At 44.8% G+C, this 15,626-nt stretch overlaps 1 protein-coding gene across 1 annotated transcript in view; it reads left to right on the forward strand.

Moving 5' to 3' along the window:
- Positions 1-3,494: 3,494 nt before the first annotated feature.
- Positions 3,495-15,626, forward strand: part of T265_14667 (hypothetical protein) — a gene marked incomplete at both ends in the record, with an annotated part of 40,482 nt that continues 28,350 nt past the window's right edge. Inside the window, 8 exons of the mRNA XM_009174676.1 lie at positions 3,495-3,522; positions 3,993-4,204; positions 4,248-4,404; positions 5,037-5,270; positions 6,074-6,265; positions 6,489-6,550; positions 8,588-8,725; positions 11,356-11,595. Of these exons, the coding sequence (XP_009172940.1) occupies positions 3,501-3,522; positions 3,993-4,204; positions 4,248-4,404; positions 5,037-5,270; positions 6,074-6,265; positions 6,489-6,550; positions 8,588-8,725; positions 11,356-11,595 (1,257 nt within the window). The remainder of the gene's footprint in view (positions 3,523-3,992; positions 4,205-4,247; positions 4,405-5,036; positions 5,271-6,073; positions 6,266-6,488; positions 6,551-8,587; positions 8,726-11,355; positions 11,596-15,626) is intronic.

Below are 15,626 nucleotides of genomic sequence, written 5' to 3' on the forward strand. Positions count from 1 at the left end.
TGTTCATAACGTTGTCCCATTTCGCGGAATCCCCTGTAGCCGCAAATCCCATAGTCACATGCCCCATTCTCATTGTAAACGCATGATCATGCCTGAAGGTACGCCACCCATAAGTTGGGAAATAAACATTATTATCATCGTTATTATTAGTAATAAAGATGAACAATGCATGTTAACGCCCGAGACCAGGCCATGAACATATCTACAGCGCGTTGTGTACAAAGAATATGCTGCGACAACCCTCTGTCAGTCGCTTCATGAAGGCCGGCTTCCCCCTGCTTGCAAGGAAGCGATTGTCACGCCAATCTACAAATTTGGTGACTGACTACCGCCCGGCAGCTACAGACCTATAAGCCTCCCTAGCGTGCCGTTCAAGGTGATGGAACACATTCTAAAGCGAGCTATTCTAGGTCACCTTGCTTCCAGCGCCTTGCTTCTCCAGCGCCGGTCTCCACTCGGGTTCCTCAAAACTCAGTTCTGGGACCACCGCTGTTTCTGATCTACGCCAGCGACCTTCCTGGTTTTCTTGCAAATACATGTTTACTTTTTTCGGACGACTTGAAATCCTGGAGTTCCAATGCCAGTGCCCTCCAAATGGATGTAGACGCTGCAAAGCAGTGGTCATTGGACGGGACCTTCCTCTGAATGACGAAAAGTGCGTCCATATGTCATTTGGAGGAGATTCAGCGATGCTTTTGTCATGCGTGGTAAGAAAAGACCAGGAGACATCATGAGGATAGATCCCAAAAAGGATTTGGGCATCTGGGTCTGCTCAAATTTGTCCCTCTCACTGCACCATGAGAAATCGGCCCAAAGGGCATTCGGCATTTTACGAATGATCCGACGTACCTTCTCCCGTATTACTCGCATGGACTTCCAAATACTCTATGGGGCCTACGTCAGACCGCCCCTGGAATACGCCAACCAAGTTGTCCACTCAGGACGCACGAAAGACGTCACCCTCATTGACCGTGTCCAGCGGGCCTCTACGAGAATGATTGCCAGCCTCAAATCCATGAACTACGAAACCCTTCTCGCGATGCCTGATCTCTTTCCCCTGGAGTACCGTCGCCTCCGAGGGGACCTAATTCTTACTTCTGCCCTGTTTGAACAAAGCTTGGCAAATAGGTTTTTACCGTTGACCCAGCAAACACACGGCGGGGACATAGTAAGAAAATTTTCAAGCTCAGCGCACATACATTCATTAGACAAAATTATTTCTCATTTCGGGTAGTAGCCGCGTGGAGTGACCTTCCTCCGAAGGTTGTCCACGCTCCTTCTAGAACTCAGTTTAAAGCACTATTAGACATTTATTTATGCGAATCCTCGCGCTGGCAAGCATACTGTCCCGCGCTGAGAACATAAAGAGCAGTGCTACACCCTTTTTCGCTTGTGCCTTTCAGGCGAACGACAGCCACTGACCGACGAGAACAAAACCGACCCGGGAAACTTGGGCGAAAGCCTCGATCCTGTGTATCAATCCGTGAATCCGTGAATATTCCGACGCCCTCTGGGCGTGACCTTTCCAACAGGTAATCGGCGAATATGGGGTCATGATTGGCTGTTGTCTCCTGACTTTTGACCAATCAGAGCCTGACCGGCAAGCGCCCGGATTGTGGCCAATATTGTGTATAATAGGCCACTTGGCCGTAGCAGCGCCTAACTGCGGCCAGTAACGTGGTGTCGGTGTAGAATTCGGCCTGGCGCACCCAACAGGGCACACTGGTTAGGCCGTGTACTTCGTTTGTGCGAAAGCCATTTACCTCATAGAGCTTTCTCTTGTATTGGATGAAAATGACAGTGGTCAGGCCTCCACTTAGCAACGAAGCATGCCCTCACAAGTAAACTGACTCGCGTTAGTTACTGCCGTCTCCTTGAGTTGCGTTCACGCGACGAGGCAAACGAGTGGTTGATGGTCCCAAAAGATATCGTTGAGTCACCACTGAGCAACCGTTTGATGTCAGTGAACCGACTAGACCACCGCCCCCATGGCCTGTTTCTCACTCTCTTGTTCTCCTTATCCTCAGTGAATGAATTTGTTGTAGATAGAACCAGTACATTTCAGTGTGTGGTTTGTGAGCTGGAAAAACAAAGTGATTGAATATAAAAGAAACCCACCTGTGTCATGGGCGACGCAGGTTCGGTGTTCTTCAACGCTCGTCCTCATTTCGTATCGTTTCCATCGCTCCGCTCTTTGGAGAAGCAGCCATTGCCTATGAGTAACTGTCTTGTTGTCGGATCGAACTGTTTATCTCTTAACAGGACAGGTCGAGGCGGCTCAGTTAAGGTGCAAACTTACTGATCGGAGAGTTCGTGTTGTGGCGTCTCATCTGCTCCTGTTTAGGCTTGGACAAGGTGGCCCTCGTGCTTCCGTCACACGGGTCGGCTGCTAGGCATCGAAACATATATATATATAGTACTTTTTTCATCCAACACACCGGTTCATCTCGCCAACCTTATCCAGCATCCATCCATTTAAGCTCAAGACGACTGAGTATTTTAGGCGCGATCTTACTAACCGGAAGGTCCATGGTTCAAAACCAACCCCGGCATCTCGACTGCTCCTATCTAAATTGGACAACCTGGCAGTATCTCAGTCCTCGTTTTTCCTTCGGCTGACATGACAGCTGGGCACCAAAAGAGTGTTGCAGCTGAACCATTATTATCATTGTTTGTGTTATTATTAATATTGTTATTATTATTACAGTAAAACCGCTAAACTCCCGTTTTCCGTTTTTCTCACGTCTTCCGGTGTTCTTAAATCACCATTTAAAAGACGCAGCTTTGACATTCGCCATCCTGTGTAACTTCGCATTTAGCACCATAAAATCTGACGAAAATAAGCCCAAAAATTCCATAGCATTATGTGAGGTAGCATGGGACGTTGTCTGATCAACAACCATTGACAATCTTGTGTAGTATGTCCTAGAGGTTGCTTCGGTGCTTCAAAGGATGCCGAATTATTTCCGATAGCTGGTCTTCACTGCTCTGTCATAATTATCATCATTGGCGAAAAACCAACGATGATGCACCAATGCCTCATTGCTATACGACTACACTATAACTAAGCTTGTGGCTCCTACCTATCGACGCGTAAGTATTCGTCGTCGCCTGTGTTGTGATCGAACCAAAACTGAGTTATACTGCTACAAAATTAAATGTGAACTAGTGGTACAATTGTCTCAAACCGCTTTCGTTTCCGTGTAAGCTGATGTTGCGGCACGTCGGGTTTATGAAAAGGATTCCCTCCTGTACTTAGAGGTAGCTACCAACCTTTTTTGTGACGAAAGAGCGTTTCGGTGAGTTAATTTCGCTACTCCTTGGTCATCGGTACTGTTCAGCCGAAACAGATGAAACTGAACCACAAAACATATTGAAACAAATATACTAACATATCTCTTTAACTCCAATCTAGATACCATATCAACCACTACATTTTCTCCATATTTCAGCAGTTTGGGTAATTTGACGCTCCAACCCTTTACGAAATACGTGTCATCATGGCCACAGCTTTCGAAACCGGTACGTGTGGGAATTTCGATCTTACCCCCTTCTTTTTCCTGCGCAACTATAGCACTTATTGTAATGTCCGGCGTCACTGGGCAATCGGCTAATCGATGCGACTGGTCTGACCCCTTGGTCAGCAGTGTTCTTGTAATGTCCGTATACACGCAACTCCATACTTCTGTCTCAATCATTCGGAGGTGGCTTATTCACTATTAGTAGTTAGTACTACATAGTTGAAGAAATAGTTGTATGTTTAGGTATGTGGTGGGTTGCGGTATACCGAATTCAGTCTTTTGAGTCGAGTCAACAAGCGAGACTTTCTATGAGCCTCTCAGTTCGAAATTTGTTGGTCTTTCGATCCGCAGTTTAGGTTCGTCTAACCCTATAACCATCTTCATACTGTCAGCCCTCGTTCGTTTGCGATAGAACTTATCCTTATTAGTAGTGGAGATCAATTTTCTGATTCCTCCCATGTCATTCCAAAGAAATGGGTGTCATGCCCGAACTGTCCAAAGCCGTACAAGAAATGGACTGGATCCTACCAACAGATATTCAAGGTGAAGCAGTTCCACTTATCCTGGGTGGTGGTGACGTTTTGATGGCTGCCGAAACAGGAAGTGGAAAGACCGGCGCCTTTTGTCTTCCAGTTATTCAGATTGTCTACGAAACCCTGAAGAATTTGCAATCTGGAAAACACGTACGTTTTCTTTGTTGCGACCGATTTCACTCCTCGCTTTTAGACCGGTGGCCATGCAGGAGGTGTAAAGCAACCATTCAAGCTGAATCCGAACGACAGAACTGAGGCAATGGCCATAGACGCAGATGGTCTTCTCTGCCAAAGCCGTGATCCTGGTGGATGGCATGGAGCGCGGGCAAATCGTGGTGTGAAGAACTCCGGTGGGTGCCTGCACCTGTCCTCTATATTGAGTTTATTTGCTTTTCTTCAGCTACATCGGAAGGAGTCTAACGTTTTTTTGTGGTCGTGATTTGCTGAATACATCCTAATTTTCACACTTTCGTTATGTCATGAGGGTCCGTTATTCGATTGCTGTAGGCCGCACCAACTTTTTTTCATTGCCGAAGTGTCCGTTTCCCAACCAGCCTATAACAACTTTCAAAACGGAACATTTGTGGGTCTGCACAAACGATGGTAGTGTGTGCTTCCCGGGTTCACTCAGCGGACAGGGTAGAGGGAGACAAAATGGCTTCCCAGCACTTGTGTCTCATGAAGTAGGGTTCATATTTCTATCTCAAAAACTTATAGATTGCCATAGTATACGGACTCTCCGTTGTGCTAGTAAATTTGATGGAACAGTAAGACGTTTCGTCACAGCCGACTCTTTCTAGTCGCAAGAATTCATCGTCTCAAGGTTGTCTCGTTATTGGAACATCCTACCACTTTGGGACAGCAAAACCGTGGAAATAACCTTTAGTTCATCCCATGTAGCCTTGTACTGGAATACTTCAAGTATTTCTGCAAAATTACAAATCAGCACTACCACTCTTTGTATTCCGTTTTGAACTGGTAGGCAAGTATTATTACGAAGCCGTCGTGACGGATGATGGTTTATGTCGCGTCGGTTGGTCAACTCTTAGAGCATCGCATGATGTGGGAACAGATGCTGAGAGCTTCGGTTTCGGTGGGACAGGAAAAATGTCTCATCGTCGTCAATTCGACTCATACGGAGAATCATTTGGGAAAGGTGATTGCGTCGGTTGTTTTTTGGATCTGAACAATGGAACCATCAGTTGGTCAAAAAATGGTAAGTTTGGTCCCCCACTCGTCTTGTGCTTACCATAACCTGAAAGGTGGTTTGTTTACTGCCTAACGTCTGGTCGTACTCTTATGTACTTACTGCATGGTTAGCTTAGAACATTTTTTCTGTAGACGGAAAATGTGCTTCACTTCATTTTGTTTCTATCTTGTTCGGTATTTTTATCGTGTTCAAAAATCGAAATATGCTTGCTTCTGACTCCTGATGTTGAACACCCCCATTTGCCTGTGGAAGGCTCCTTGGGAGGACATTTTTTGTGCACGCCGCTTTCCTTGCTGTTGAAGATGGATGTTGATAAATCAGTCGCATATTGGATAACGTATCAATTTTGCTGCGAAGATTTCATCGCTAACCTGGGTGGGTCGTTGTGTCGCGGTCTGTGACATAACGGACGCGTCGTGCTGTTGTGTACAAAATTCTGCATCGGTGATGCTATCCTGCTTTGCCATGATGCGTTGGTATCCAACTTGTCGATAAACCAACGGTTATGCCACTTCAGAAAAGACAACTGTTTTATTTGTATCAGATCCCATTTCTTATGTATCGGAAATACCATTTTTGCTGCGAACGTTTTGGTAGTGAGCTCAGATAACTAGTATGAAAGTGTGTTCGCTTCCGTTTTGAAGGCTGATTGTCATTCCTTCATTCGCTGAGTTGTGTTCTTGCCTGATTCTCGAAAGTAGCTTGAGTTCACCGAGTAATGTTACTGATTGCTATTCTGGAACCTACTTAAGCAAACGGGCTTCACCGTAAACTGTTTCCTGGGCACATCCTACTTATTTTCGTTTCAGGAAAACTGTTTGGCAAAGCGTACGATGTCCCTGCTCCCTTGCGCTCAGCTGGTTTATTTCCATCAGTGTGCTTGAAAAACGCCGAGATTCGTTTTAACTTTGGTGCGACTGCCTTCACGCACCCCCCACCAGCAGGCTGGTTAGCTGTGAGTGCTGCTGAGGGATCGAATGTTATTGAATCAACTTTCTCAAGTGAGTATATTTAACTATAGCTTTCTTTACCTCAGCTTAGATCGCTTTTCTTTGTAATCCCTCGTTTGGATTCATCACGTGCTTCACTCCAACCAGCGTTTGAATCTACTCGAGCAACCTCTTTGTCTTGTTTCATAGCTCGTTTGCGTTGAATTCATCTTGATTCTTTTCGCTGTGTTGTTTTTCTCCGTTTCTTTACTTATTATCTTTTTCTCTTCTCCAGGCTCCAGCGTCGCAAATCGCTTTGTGCCAAAGCCTAATGCACCACTTGCTTTGATAATGGAGGTGAGTTTAATCATCCTTTTCTATCAAATAGCACGCGGCTGTATGGGAAGGCATTTATCTCCAGTATCTAGAAAGGCGAGATGGCCCAAGTTGTTAGAGCGCGAATTTACTGACCGAAAGGTCCGTGGTTCGAACCCGACCTCTGCCTCTCGACTTCCACTGTCTAGGCTTGGGCAACCTGGCAGCATCTCAGCCCTCGTGCAACCTTCGGATGGTATGGCAGTTAGGCACCGAAAAGGTTCTATAGCTGGACGGTTTTACCTAGAAAGTTAGTTACCATGTGTGCATGTTGATGCTGATAACATCTTCAAGACCTATCCGCTTGATTTTCCATCGCAACCACAGCGCAAATAGATGTTATTTCATTGCTAGTCACGCAAGTTAGATAATTGTTTACAGTTCTTAGCATGGAAAGTGTACGGATATCAACAATTGTAAATGGTTTGCAGAGGGTTTTCGAAAATTCAGAGAACATTAAATTAGTCATTTTTGTGAAAGTAGACGGAAAACAAATTTAAAATGCCTCTCCTTCGTATAAAATTCAATGAGGATATCCCAGACTTCACAGCAGAAAGCAGGCAAATATGCACCGCGAGGGGAGCAAACAAACCACCGCGTCATGGAGGCGATGCGGAGACCGAAATTAAAATGTGTACCAAAAACGAAAAAATCTCGTTGGAATACTGAACATTTAAAACACTCAAGTTATATGATAGGTTTCAGTAATCATTCGGATCCATTGCGTCTTCCTCTAGTAGACAGAGTTGTCTCATGGCACTCGTGAATTTTCCATTCACCGACCGAATGGCTACCTCGCGAACGAAACCGTCATCCGAGACGATCCTTCGCGTGACAAATGCGTTTGGTCACGGTTACCTGTAGGGAGAGTAGTGGACTAACTGAACCAAAGTTTTGTGTCGCTCTTTAGGGACATCATTAGGAGTGAGTTCTTGGACTTGGCTCCTCTGTTGACTGAGCGTGATCAGCACACGAATTCAACGTTCTCTCGCGAAGCGGAAGTATCTTGGTTGGCTTCAGAGGAGCATGTCGTCTGATCAGTGGTCATCTGGTCAATCGTTCGTCATCCGAAGTACATCTGATCTCTGTTGCCAGAACCTCATCCGTTCATCATCCCCAGCATCAATCAACTTATGGATAAGACAATACGTTTCCATCTACCTTTGTGGCGCTTGGTGGACCGAATATCCAACGGCATTGGCGCGCATCCATTGCTTCTAAAATTCCCAACTTCGTGCCATGGAAGTTTCATCCGTAATCGGTCTAATTCCGACGAATACTATCAGATGTCGGAGCTAATTGGGAGGAGACGCACAAGATCCATCGCATGTGGAACCTCTATGCGAACCGTATGGAACCACTGTTCGACGAGGGCGCAATGGCCATGAAAACAGATTCGAGGCCTGCGGTAGATAGCCCCTTAGATGATCCAGGGAGTGTTCGCCGTTGTTGTTGAATGCAGGCGATTTAATGAATCAAATAAGCAGTCGCTCGCTGTACTGTGTAGCTCTAGAGAAAGGGATCTGAATCCCAGACATGTGGTCAGTATAATAGTTCTCCAATCCACCGGATGAGGAAGTTTGATCTAGTAACCACAAATTCATTCTTCATTCAAGTAGCACACAAGGCTGACATGACCCCGGGGGCTGCACCTTCCTGATGACCTTCAAGAAGGACGGAGGGTTTTCAGCAACCTTATGAGCAGTGTATTGTGTTTGCGCATTGTGCCACGATATCTCGAATAGCGTACAAGCTGAAATATAAGACGGCTGATGCAGCATATTCATTTAAAGATCATCATAAATGAGAGATTCAGCTGGGTTTCAGGTGAGTCTCCCGTCAAAACTAAAACGGTAATCAGATGAGTGTATTAGTCGAATGCTTCGTGTTGGGAAGAACTTGTATCCCAGTCCCCTTTACATGTTTATTCGATGATTATTCTCAGCTGTTGGTCCTCATTTTAATCGTTGTAATGTAAAAACATCTGATACTATTCCCCCCCGCTTTATTTCAACTAAGCCGTCTCGTGAGCTGGCGGAACAAACATGCGAGCAAATTCGAAAGTTCAAACGTTACTTGAAGGATCCTTGTCCACGAGAGCTTCTGATCATCGGAGGTGGAGATACGAAGCGGCAACTGGACGCATTACACAGTGGGGTAAGCACCGCTTTACTTGACTGTCGTGTTTTTTATTTGTACTTGCATGCATTATCCGGTACACTTGCTCGGTTGCCCTCCACAACGCATGGTTATTCATTACTACTCACTAGTAGCATGAACTTCGTCAACTTTCTGCCAGAATGTGCTCATATACGGAATGTACGCCTACAAGGCTGGTTGACTTTTGGTCACCGGCGGGTTCCATTCAGTTTTTGGCACAGTAAACTTTCGCGTGATCTCATGAAAGGGCAAGGGGCCTTGTATAAATTTGAAGTGGTTTTTATTAGATTGCGCATCGCTTCTTGGGACGCAGTGCTGCAGCCATCCAAGAGATCCCATCAAATAATAGAGCTAAACGGCTTGGTTCCAAATTTATGTGCATTGCAAGGGATAGATGACTTCGAAAAAGAGCTGACGCCAAGAAGGAAACAGTTCAACTGTGAGGAACTACGTTTCTGGTGGCAATAGTGGGTATCGGTGTGCAAATCGTCAATTTGGACCACGCCAATGACGACAAAGCTATTAGCTCGTTAGAATAGTGCACTTTACTTCTTGCCGACAGAAATCATTCAGCCCGTCGAAAGAACATTGCAGAACCTCTATACATAAGCACAATTGCATCAAAGCGCTGCATTGCGTGATGAAACAGCACACTTTCACTCACGTTTTATGACCAGAAACTTTATCGGAATCGTATTGGACGCAAACAGCCTTGGAACACCTTCCAAGCAGTTTTGTGATTTATTTCTTCATCAAGGCTGATTTGCAGCCCTACCGGAAGAAGATATCTGTCACAGGCTTGCGTCCCGCTCCATAAAATATCAGTTTCAGAATAGCCTCTGACAATCCTACGTGCTCGATGGCAGGCCAACTTAAGTAGAAATTAGTGCAGGACCAGACCATCTCACAGAAGTGATCGGCTGTTCGTTTAACAAACAACTAACTGGTCATTTTTTCTTGTCCAATAAGGGTCAGAGGCAACTATTTTAACAATGAGCGCAGCAACTGTTCATAAGGACGTCAGCTTGTTTTTGCCACTCATATCTGTTAGGATTTACTTCGAATGCAGGGAATATATCACAAAAAGCTGGTCAAATTGTGGGACCCTCCAGAACGCAATTTCGGTTTGAGGGTACGTATCCTTTCGAAGCAACACCGTAATAGGCGCCGCGACATATAAAGTGCGTTACATGGGAACGGAAAAACAGGTAGTGGTTTCCTAGTGAATTGCATGCCATTGGTTGGACAAAGCCAACTATAAACTGTTGACCGGAAAATTGGAGCTATATACTCAATAGTCGGCCTAATTGGTTGAGTCAGCCTTAGAACACGCACCTTACTTAGCATCCAGCTTATCTAACGGAAGGAATCACGCCTTTTCTCAGCGACTTATTCGATCAGCTGATCAAATGTCTAGGCAGAAACGTGTTCACTTAATAAGTTAACTGCTCCTGCGAATGAACTACGCATGATCCACTCGAGAACAAAATAAAGGCAGCCATTCTGTCCATAAGATCGTACTCTTTTCGAAGTAAAGCCACTCATACTGACTGGTTTTTGGTTCTTCAGTTTCTTCCACTGGGCTGGGTGGGGAAGCCCCTATAAAGGTCCGTTTTTTAGCAAGACCGGTGGGCAGTGGGATGCATGTGGAATCCACTTATCCTCAGAGCGCTCGGTACATGTTTGTCGTATATGACTTTACTTTCAAGATGAAAATGGGATTATCTTGCTTATTCTGATAACCCGAGGTATCATATTCTGACACATGAAACTTCCGCTTTCTGATGCAATTTTATTGAAACGAAAAGGTCTGTCCGTGGAGTGTAAACCCCTATTCGAGTTACAACTCATAAACATGGATAAACCAGTTGTTTACAACTCCCCAAAGACGATTCACCCCAGCTTTGATCTGAGTTGGATCACTTTTTCTCAACAGGTAACGATTTCTTGATGTGGCACTAAGGTTACTCAAAATTCCCACAACCCACTGCTTAGTTTACTCTTCTTCAGCGTCCCCAGTTAGAACTAGCCATGAAGTTCCATCGAGTTTACTTCCTACTCTGAGCACGTGAGTGACTTGTGGGTCAGGTATTTAATTCTCGAGCGCCATGACACATCCAACCGGTTAATATTCCCCTGATGCATCAGGCGTTTGTTTTCTTCTGACGGACAACACTACTTGGCACCGTGATCCAGCGTCGTTATCCTGTCGAAGCAACACCACACTGGCGAAATCTGCAACGAAAATTCATCCTTTTAGAGCAAGCTATTCGGTAGCGGGGGCCAAACCAATGGCAATTCGGAACAGCACGGTATGTTTTCTGTCCTGTTCCGATAGCCACAACACAATCATCTAATCTTATCTGGCCCGGTAGACTGGGCGTGCTAACAACGTCGTCGCGTGACCACATAAAAGTGACTCCTCTTCGTTGCAGAAGGATTTCCCAAACAATCGGTGGGTTTATGGCTGAGCAAATGGTCTGTCTCAATGCCTTGTGGTGCTTATGATAAACCTACGTACAGCCTACTTATTTAAGATGAAATTGGGCATTCATCCTGTTTAGAATATTGAGGTCGATGGAATCCTTTAAGTTCAGATTTATATCATCTATATACTCTACCCTCAGGTTGATATTGTCGTCGCAACCCCCGGCCGTTTGGATGATCTGCTATCCACTGGAACTCTATCCCTCTCCAATTGCCGATTTTTCATCTTGGACGAGTGTGACGGATTGCTGTCCGCAGGTTATGGAGATATGATCACTCGCCTTCATAGTCAGATACCCAAAGTCACTCCTGATGGAGGGCGATTGCAAATGGTCGTTTGTTCGGCTACTCTGCATTCGTTTGAAGTGAAGAAGTTGGCTGTGAGTTTTTTTGGTAGCATTGGGTACATGTTACTTGTAAACAGTTTCTGTATTTGCTCTATACTAGTACGGTGATCTACCGACCCGTTAATTGGAACTGGTCAAATTGAGTTCCTTATCTGGAGGCGTCTCTATTCCGGGAGATCGAGTGAATCCCAGTTTTTTCGTGACAAATAAACAGTCCTTAAGCTATGTGTTCAATTTTCGAGGATACATCCTTCTTAACACCATGTTCACTTTGTTCTCGTATGAACTACGCGCCTAACAAGTGGTGAACACTTCTTGGAACGAAATATCGATTTTTCGGGAAATTCCAATATCCAAGGAATCTATTATATGGTATTTTCTGTAGCTTTGAAATCAATCTACTCTTACACGTCCCGGGCTCTCATCTTTCTTCCGGACGAACTAATCAAGGGCGTCCACCACTGAAGGATAGTGACTATTGGAGGTTTTATTGTACTGGCGGTGGATGTTTGGAGTATTTGTTTATTGGGTTTACTCGAAGATATATAATCCTCGATATGATTCAGTCGCTGAGTGCATCATTTATCAAATCCTTCATACTCGAACTGGAAAAATTTGTCCACTGTGTCGTCCACGTCTGCCAGGACGTCAACCGTGACGCTAGGATGTTACCTTCTTTTCAAGACAAATCGATCTAGCCCCTTCGTTCATACATTGTTTTTAAATTATTTTCCGCTCTGTCTACTACTGTCATTGACAGTTTGACAGTAACATATGACTTTTTGGAGGAAATGCACTACTCTTTTTTCTGTGTTCCTGACACAAATGTTGCTCTTCCTCGGACAGGCGCTGTTCGTTTTTTTGCCCGTGCCAAGTGAATGAAGTCAGTCACAATAAAACCGCTGTTGTTTGTGTGAATAAATTCGTAGTACACGAACATTCGGGAAAACGCCATTGGGAATTGCATGCTGATGTGTCCTGGCTCCCACCCCCCAGGTGCATACACGACCCATCACCTAGTCTTCTGTTAACCACATGCTGACAGTTCGGTGTGGTTTTGTCAGACGAAGAATGTTGATGACTATGCCTACCTACCTAGTTGCCAGTACGGCGACCACGGTGTAATTCACTGTGGCTGTGCGCGCGGTCGCGCGCGCCGACTGACCCAGTGACGCCTGATCGGTTTACTACTTGTTTATGTTGTTACATGTTTCGCGCACCTGGTGTGCAAGTTGTAAAGGCTATTCTTCACCCAACCATGCATTCAGCTTTAAAAGAGAAGCGGGAACAACACTGGTTGGCCTATGAAAATCGCTGGACAAAACTTGTTTGCAGGACCAGTAGAAGCCAGTCGTTTTCATCGTGGATATATGGTTTCACGTTGACTCCACCTCATACTGTTCGATATCCTCTCAGTAATAGCCATCAGCACATTGGACCCCGATCTTACAAACATTCGTGATTGCGGCCTAGCGAGAATAGCTCCGATTAATGGCACCGAATCTACGCATGTTTCCGTTTCAGCGCAAAGGTACTTTCGGGTTTTTTTAAATACAGCTCTTGGTAAAACACGGCTGGATCTGCTATTCTTAGGGCTTAGTTTTTTACTCTATATTTTTGGTCACCAAAAATCCATTCTTCAGATTCATAGCAATATACCTAGTCATCGTATCAGCTCCTTATTTCCACTTACATTCATCTGCAACGCCTCGTTCCGCTCCTCATACTAGTGATAAGCGACCCAGTCAGAAACGGAGAAAAATTTGACAAGTTGCATGAGCCTTCTGTCTGAGAAGTGGTCGGAGAGTTATTCCGTGCATGGCCACACTATATAAATCGCGTGATCTTGGCTCGTGGTCGGGTCCAAATGCTCAACCACTGATCGGAAGGGGTAAATCTCAACAGCGATGAAACGGCTGTGCAGCGCTCCTCGGCTTTTCAACATAAATAGGCTTCGTTCGCACGATGAAATTCCTATTAAAATATTTTCATTTAGGAGCGTATGGATCACCGATGTTTTAATGTCCTCTCTGGAGATCTTATTTTTATCTTTCAACCATATACTGTACCCAAAGAGCAAGCTGTGTAATTCCACAATTCCTCTGCTTNTCTTGGCTCGTGGTCGGGTCCAAATGCTCAACCACTGATCGGAAGAGTTAAATCTCAACAGCGATGAAACGGCTGTGCAGCGCTCCTCGGCTTTTCAACATAAATAGGCTTCGTTCGCACGATGAAATTCCTATTAAAATATTTTCATTTAGGAGCGTATGGATCACCGATGTTTTAATGTCCTCTCTGGAGATCTTATTTTTATCTTTCAACCATATACTGTACCCAAAGAGCAAGCTGTGTAATTCCACAATTCCTCTGCTTGTCAGCTAGATTTTTCGGTCAATTCTCCGGTTCACTATGATGTGTAGCAACACGTCTAGAATATGCAGGCGTTTTATTCCGCGTCGTATCTTGCGAAGCTAGGCTTTCTGGGCAGTATGCCTACTCTGAGGAAAGTCATGCTATCGAAAACACGTTATCGCCCTCTAACCCCCTATTTGTGATATCCATCCATATTCTTGCTACTTTATCCAACCGGTTTCTGTCCTTCATGGATCATGTGTTTAGGGATTGTGTTCTTTTGTCAGCTTACTCGATTGCATTCGGCACAGTTGTTTCTCTGGCACTCTCTATCCGTCAGTTGCTCCATTCTTGTTTACGGGATGTTTTTCAAACTGCTGGAAAGGGATTGGTATGCATCCTTTTATTGTCTGGTTTGTGGTCATCTCGTGTTGTGATGCTCTTGAACCATTTGTCCAATCGATGCGCTGCATGGCAATTATCGGCTACAGCTGGCCACACAAATCGATGACAATTGGGAGTGATGGATGTCATCATAAGACAGAAAAGCCACATATTGACTGTGCGGCTAAAGTGATGTAGGGGGTCTTGTTTCTTCATTCATTCACTGGACAATAGCCGTCTTTTTGTCACGATGACAATTGGGAGTGATGGATGTCATCATAAGACAGAAAAGCCACATATTGACTGTGCGGCTAAAGTGATGTAGGGGGTCTTGTTTCTTCATTCATTCACTGGACAATAGCCGTCTGTTTTTTTGTCACTGTTTTTGCTGGTTTCCAGCTTCTAGAGTAGTGTGACAACTAGTATTATTCAAACAAAACGCTTGCATGTATTCCCAACCAGGCCGTATTCTAGGTCATACTAAATCCGTTTTGGGAGATCTCCCGATGAGCTAAATCTTAAGACCCAACAGGGAGCGTCAGCGATACGCATACACTTTACAGACTGTCGGTATGTCCCGAAACATCTGTATTTGCTCCTTTTGGGTAGTAGATCTCTCGTGTTGTCGTCTGTTCCACCCCACCACTCCCCTAAGTTTGATTACTGCCATTTAAAGAGCGGAACAATGAGGAAATCTGACCAACCTTATTTCCATAAGAGATCCCACTTGACATTTGGACACGTCCTGTCCTATGATTCCTTACCTACATAACAAATGAACTACTAGTTGGTCAAGCAGTCATCCTGCTCCATTTCCTCCAAATCCACTCTGTGCATTGAGATGAGTGACCAAAATGCAGTGATTAAGCTGTCTATCAGATTCCACTTTTGTGTGGTTATCAATTCTTCCCAGAACGGACCACTCACTTGGCCTGGTTAGAGTTGTCTCTCGTAGATGAGGTTCGCAAGCACCGACCCAAGCCTTGGTATACGGTGCAACTAGTTGTTCCTTCATTCATTTATCTAATTTTCCAGTGATTATTTCGCAGAGTATTATCCGTCAGGCTGATTGAAACAAGATTCTATGACCACTAAGTGCCAGTTATAATTCGAACCGCCAGTCTTTTCCGCGGTCTGAGGATCAGTTTGCAGTTCTTTGTCATCCGCGGCCCCACATTCCTCCAGACCGTTTGGCTGGTCATCGTCTGACCTTTCCATAACGCCCTCATCACATTATCTGAATTATGCATTCTTCGGTACTATGATGTTGCCATACCAGTCAGTTACCATAGCATCGAATATATATATATATATGTATATATATATAT

Source organism: Opisthorchis viverrini (genome assembly GCF_000715545.1).
Source record: "Opisthorchis viverrini unplaced genomic scaffold opera_v5_234, whole genome shotgun sequence".
Lineage (NCBI taxonomy): Eukaryota > Metazoa > Platyhelminthes > Trematoda > Opisthorchiida > Opisthorchiidae > Opisthorchis > Opisthorchis viverrini.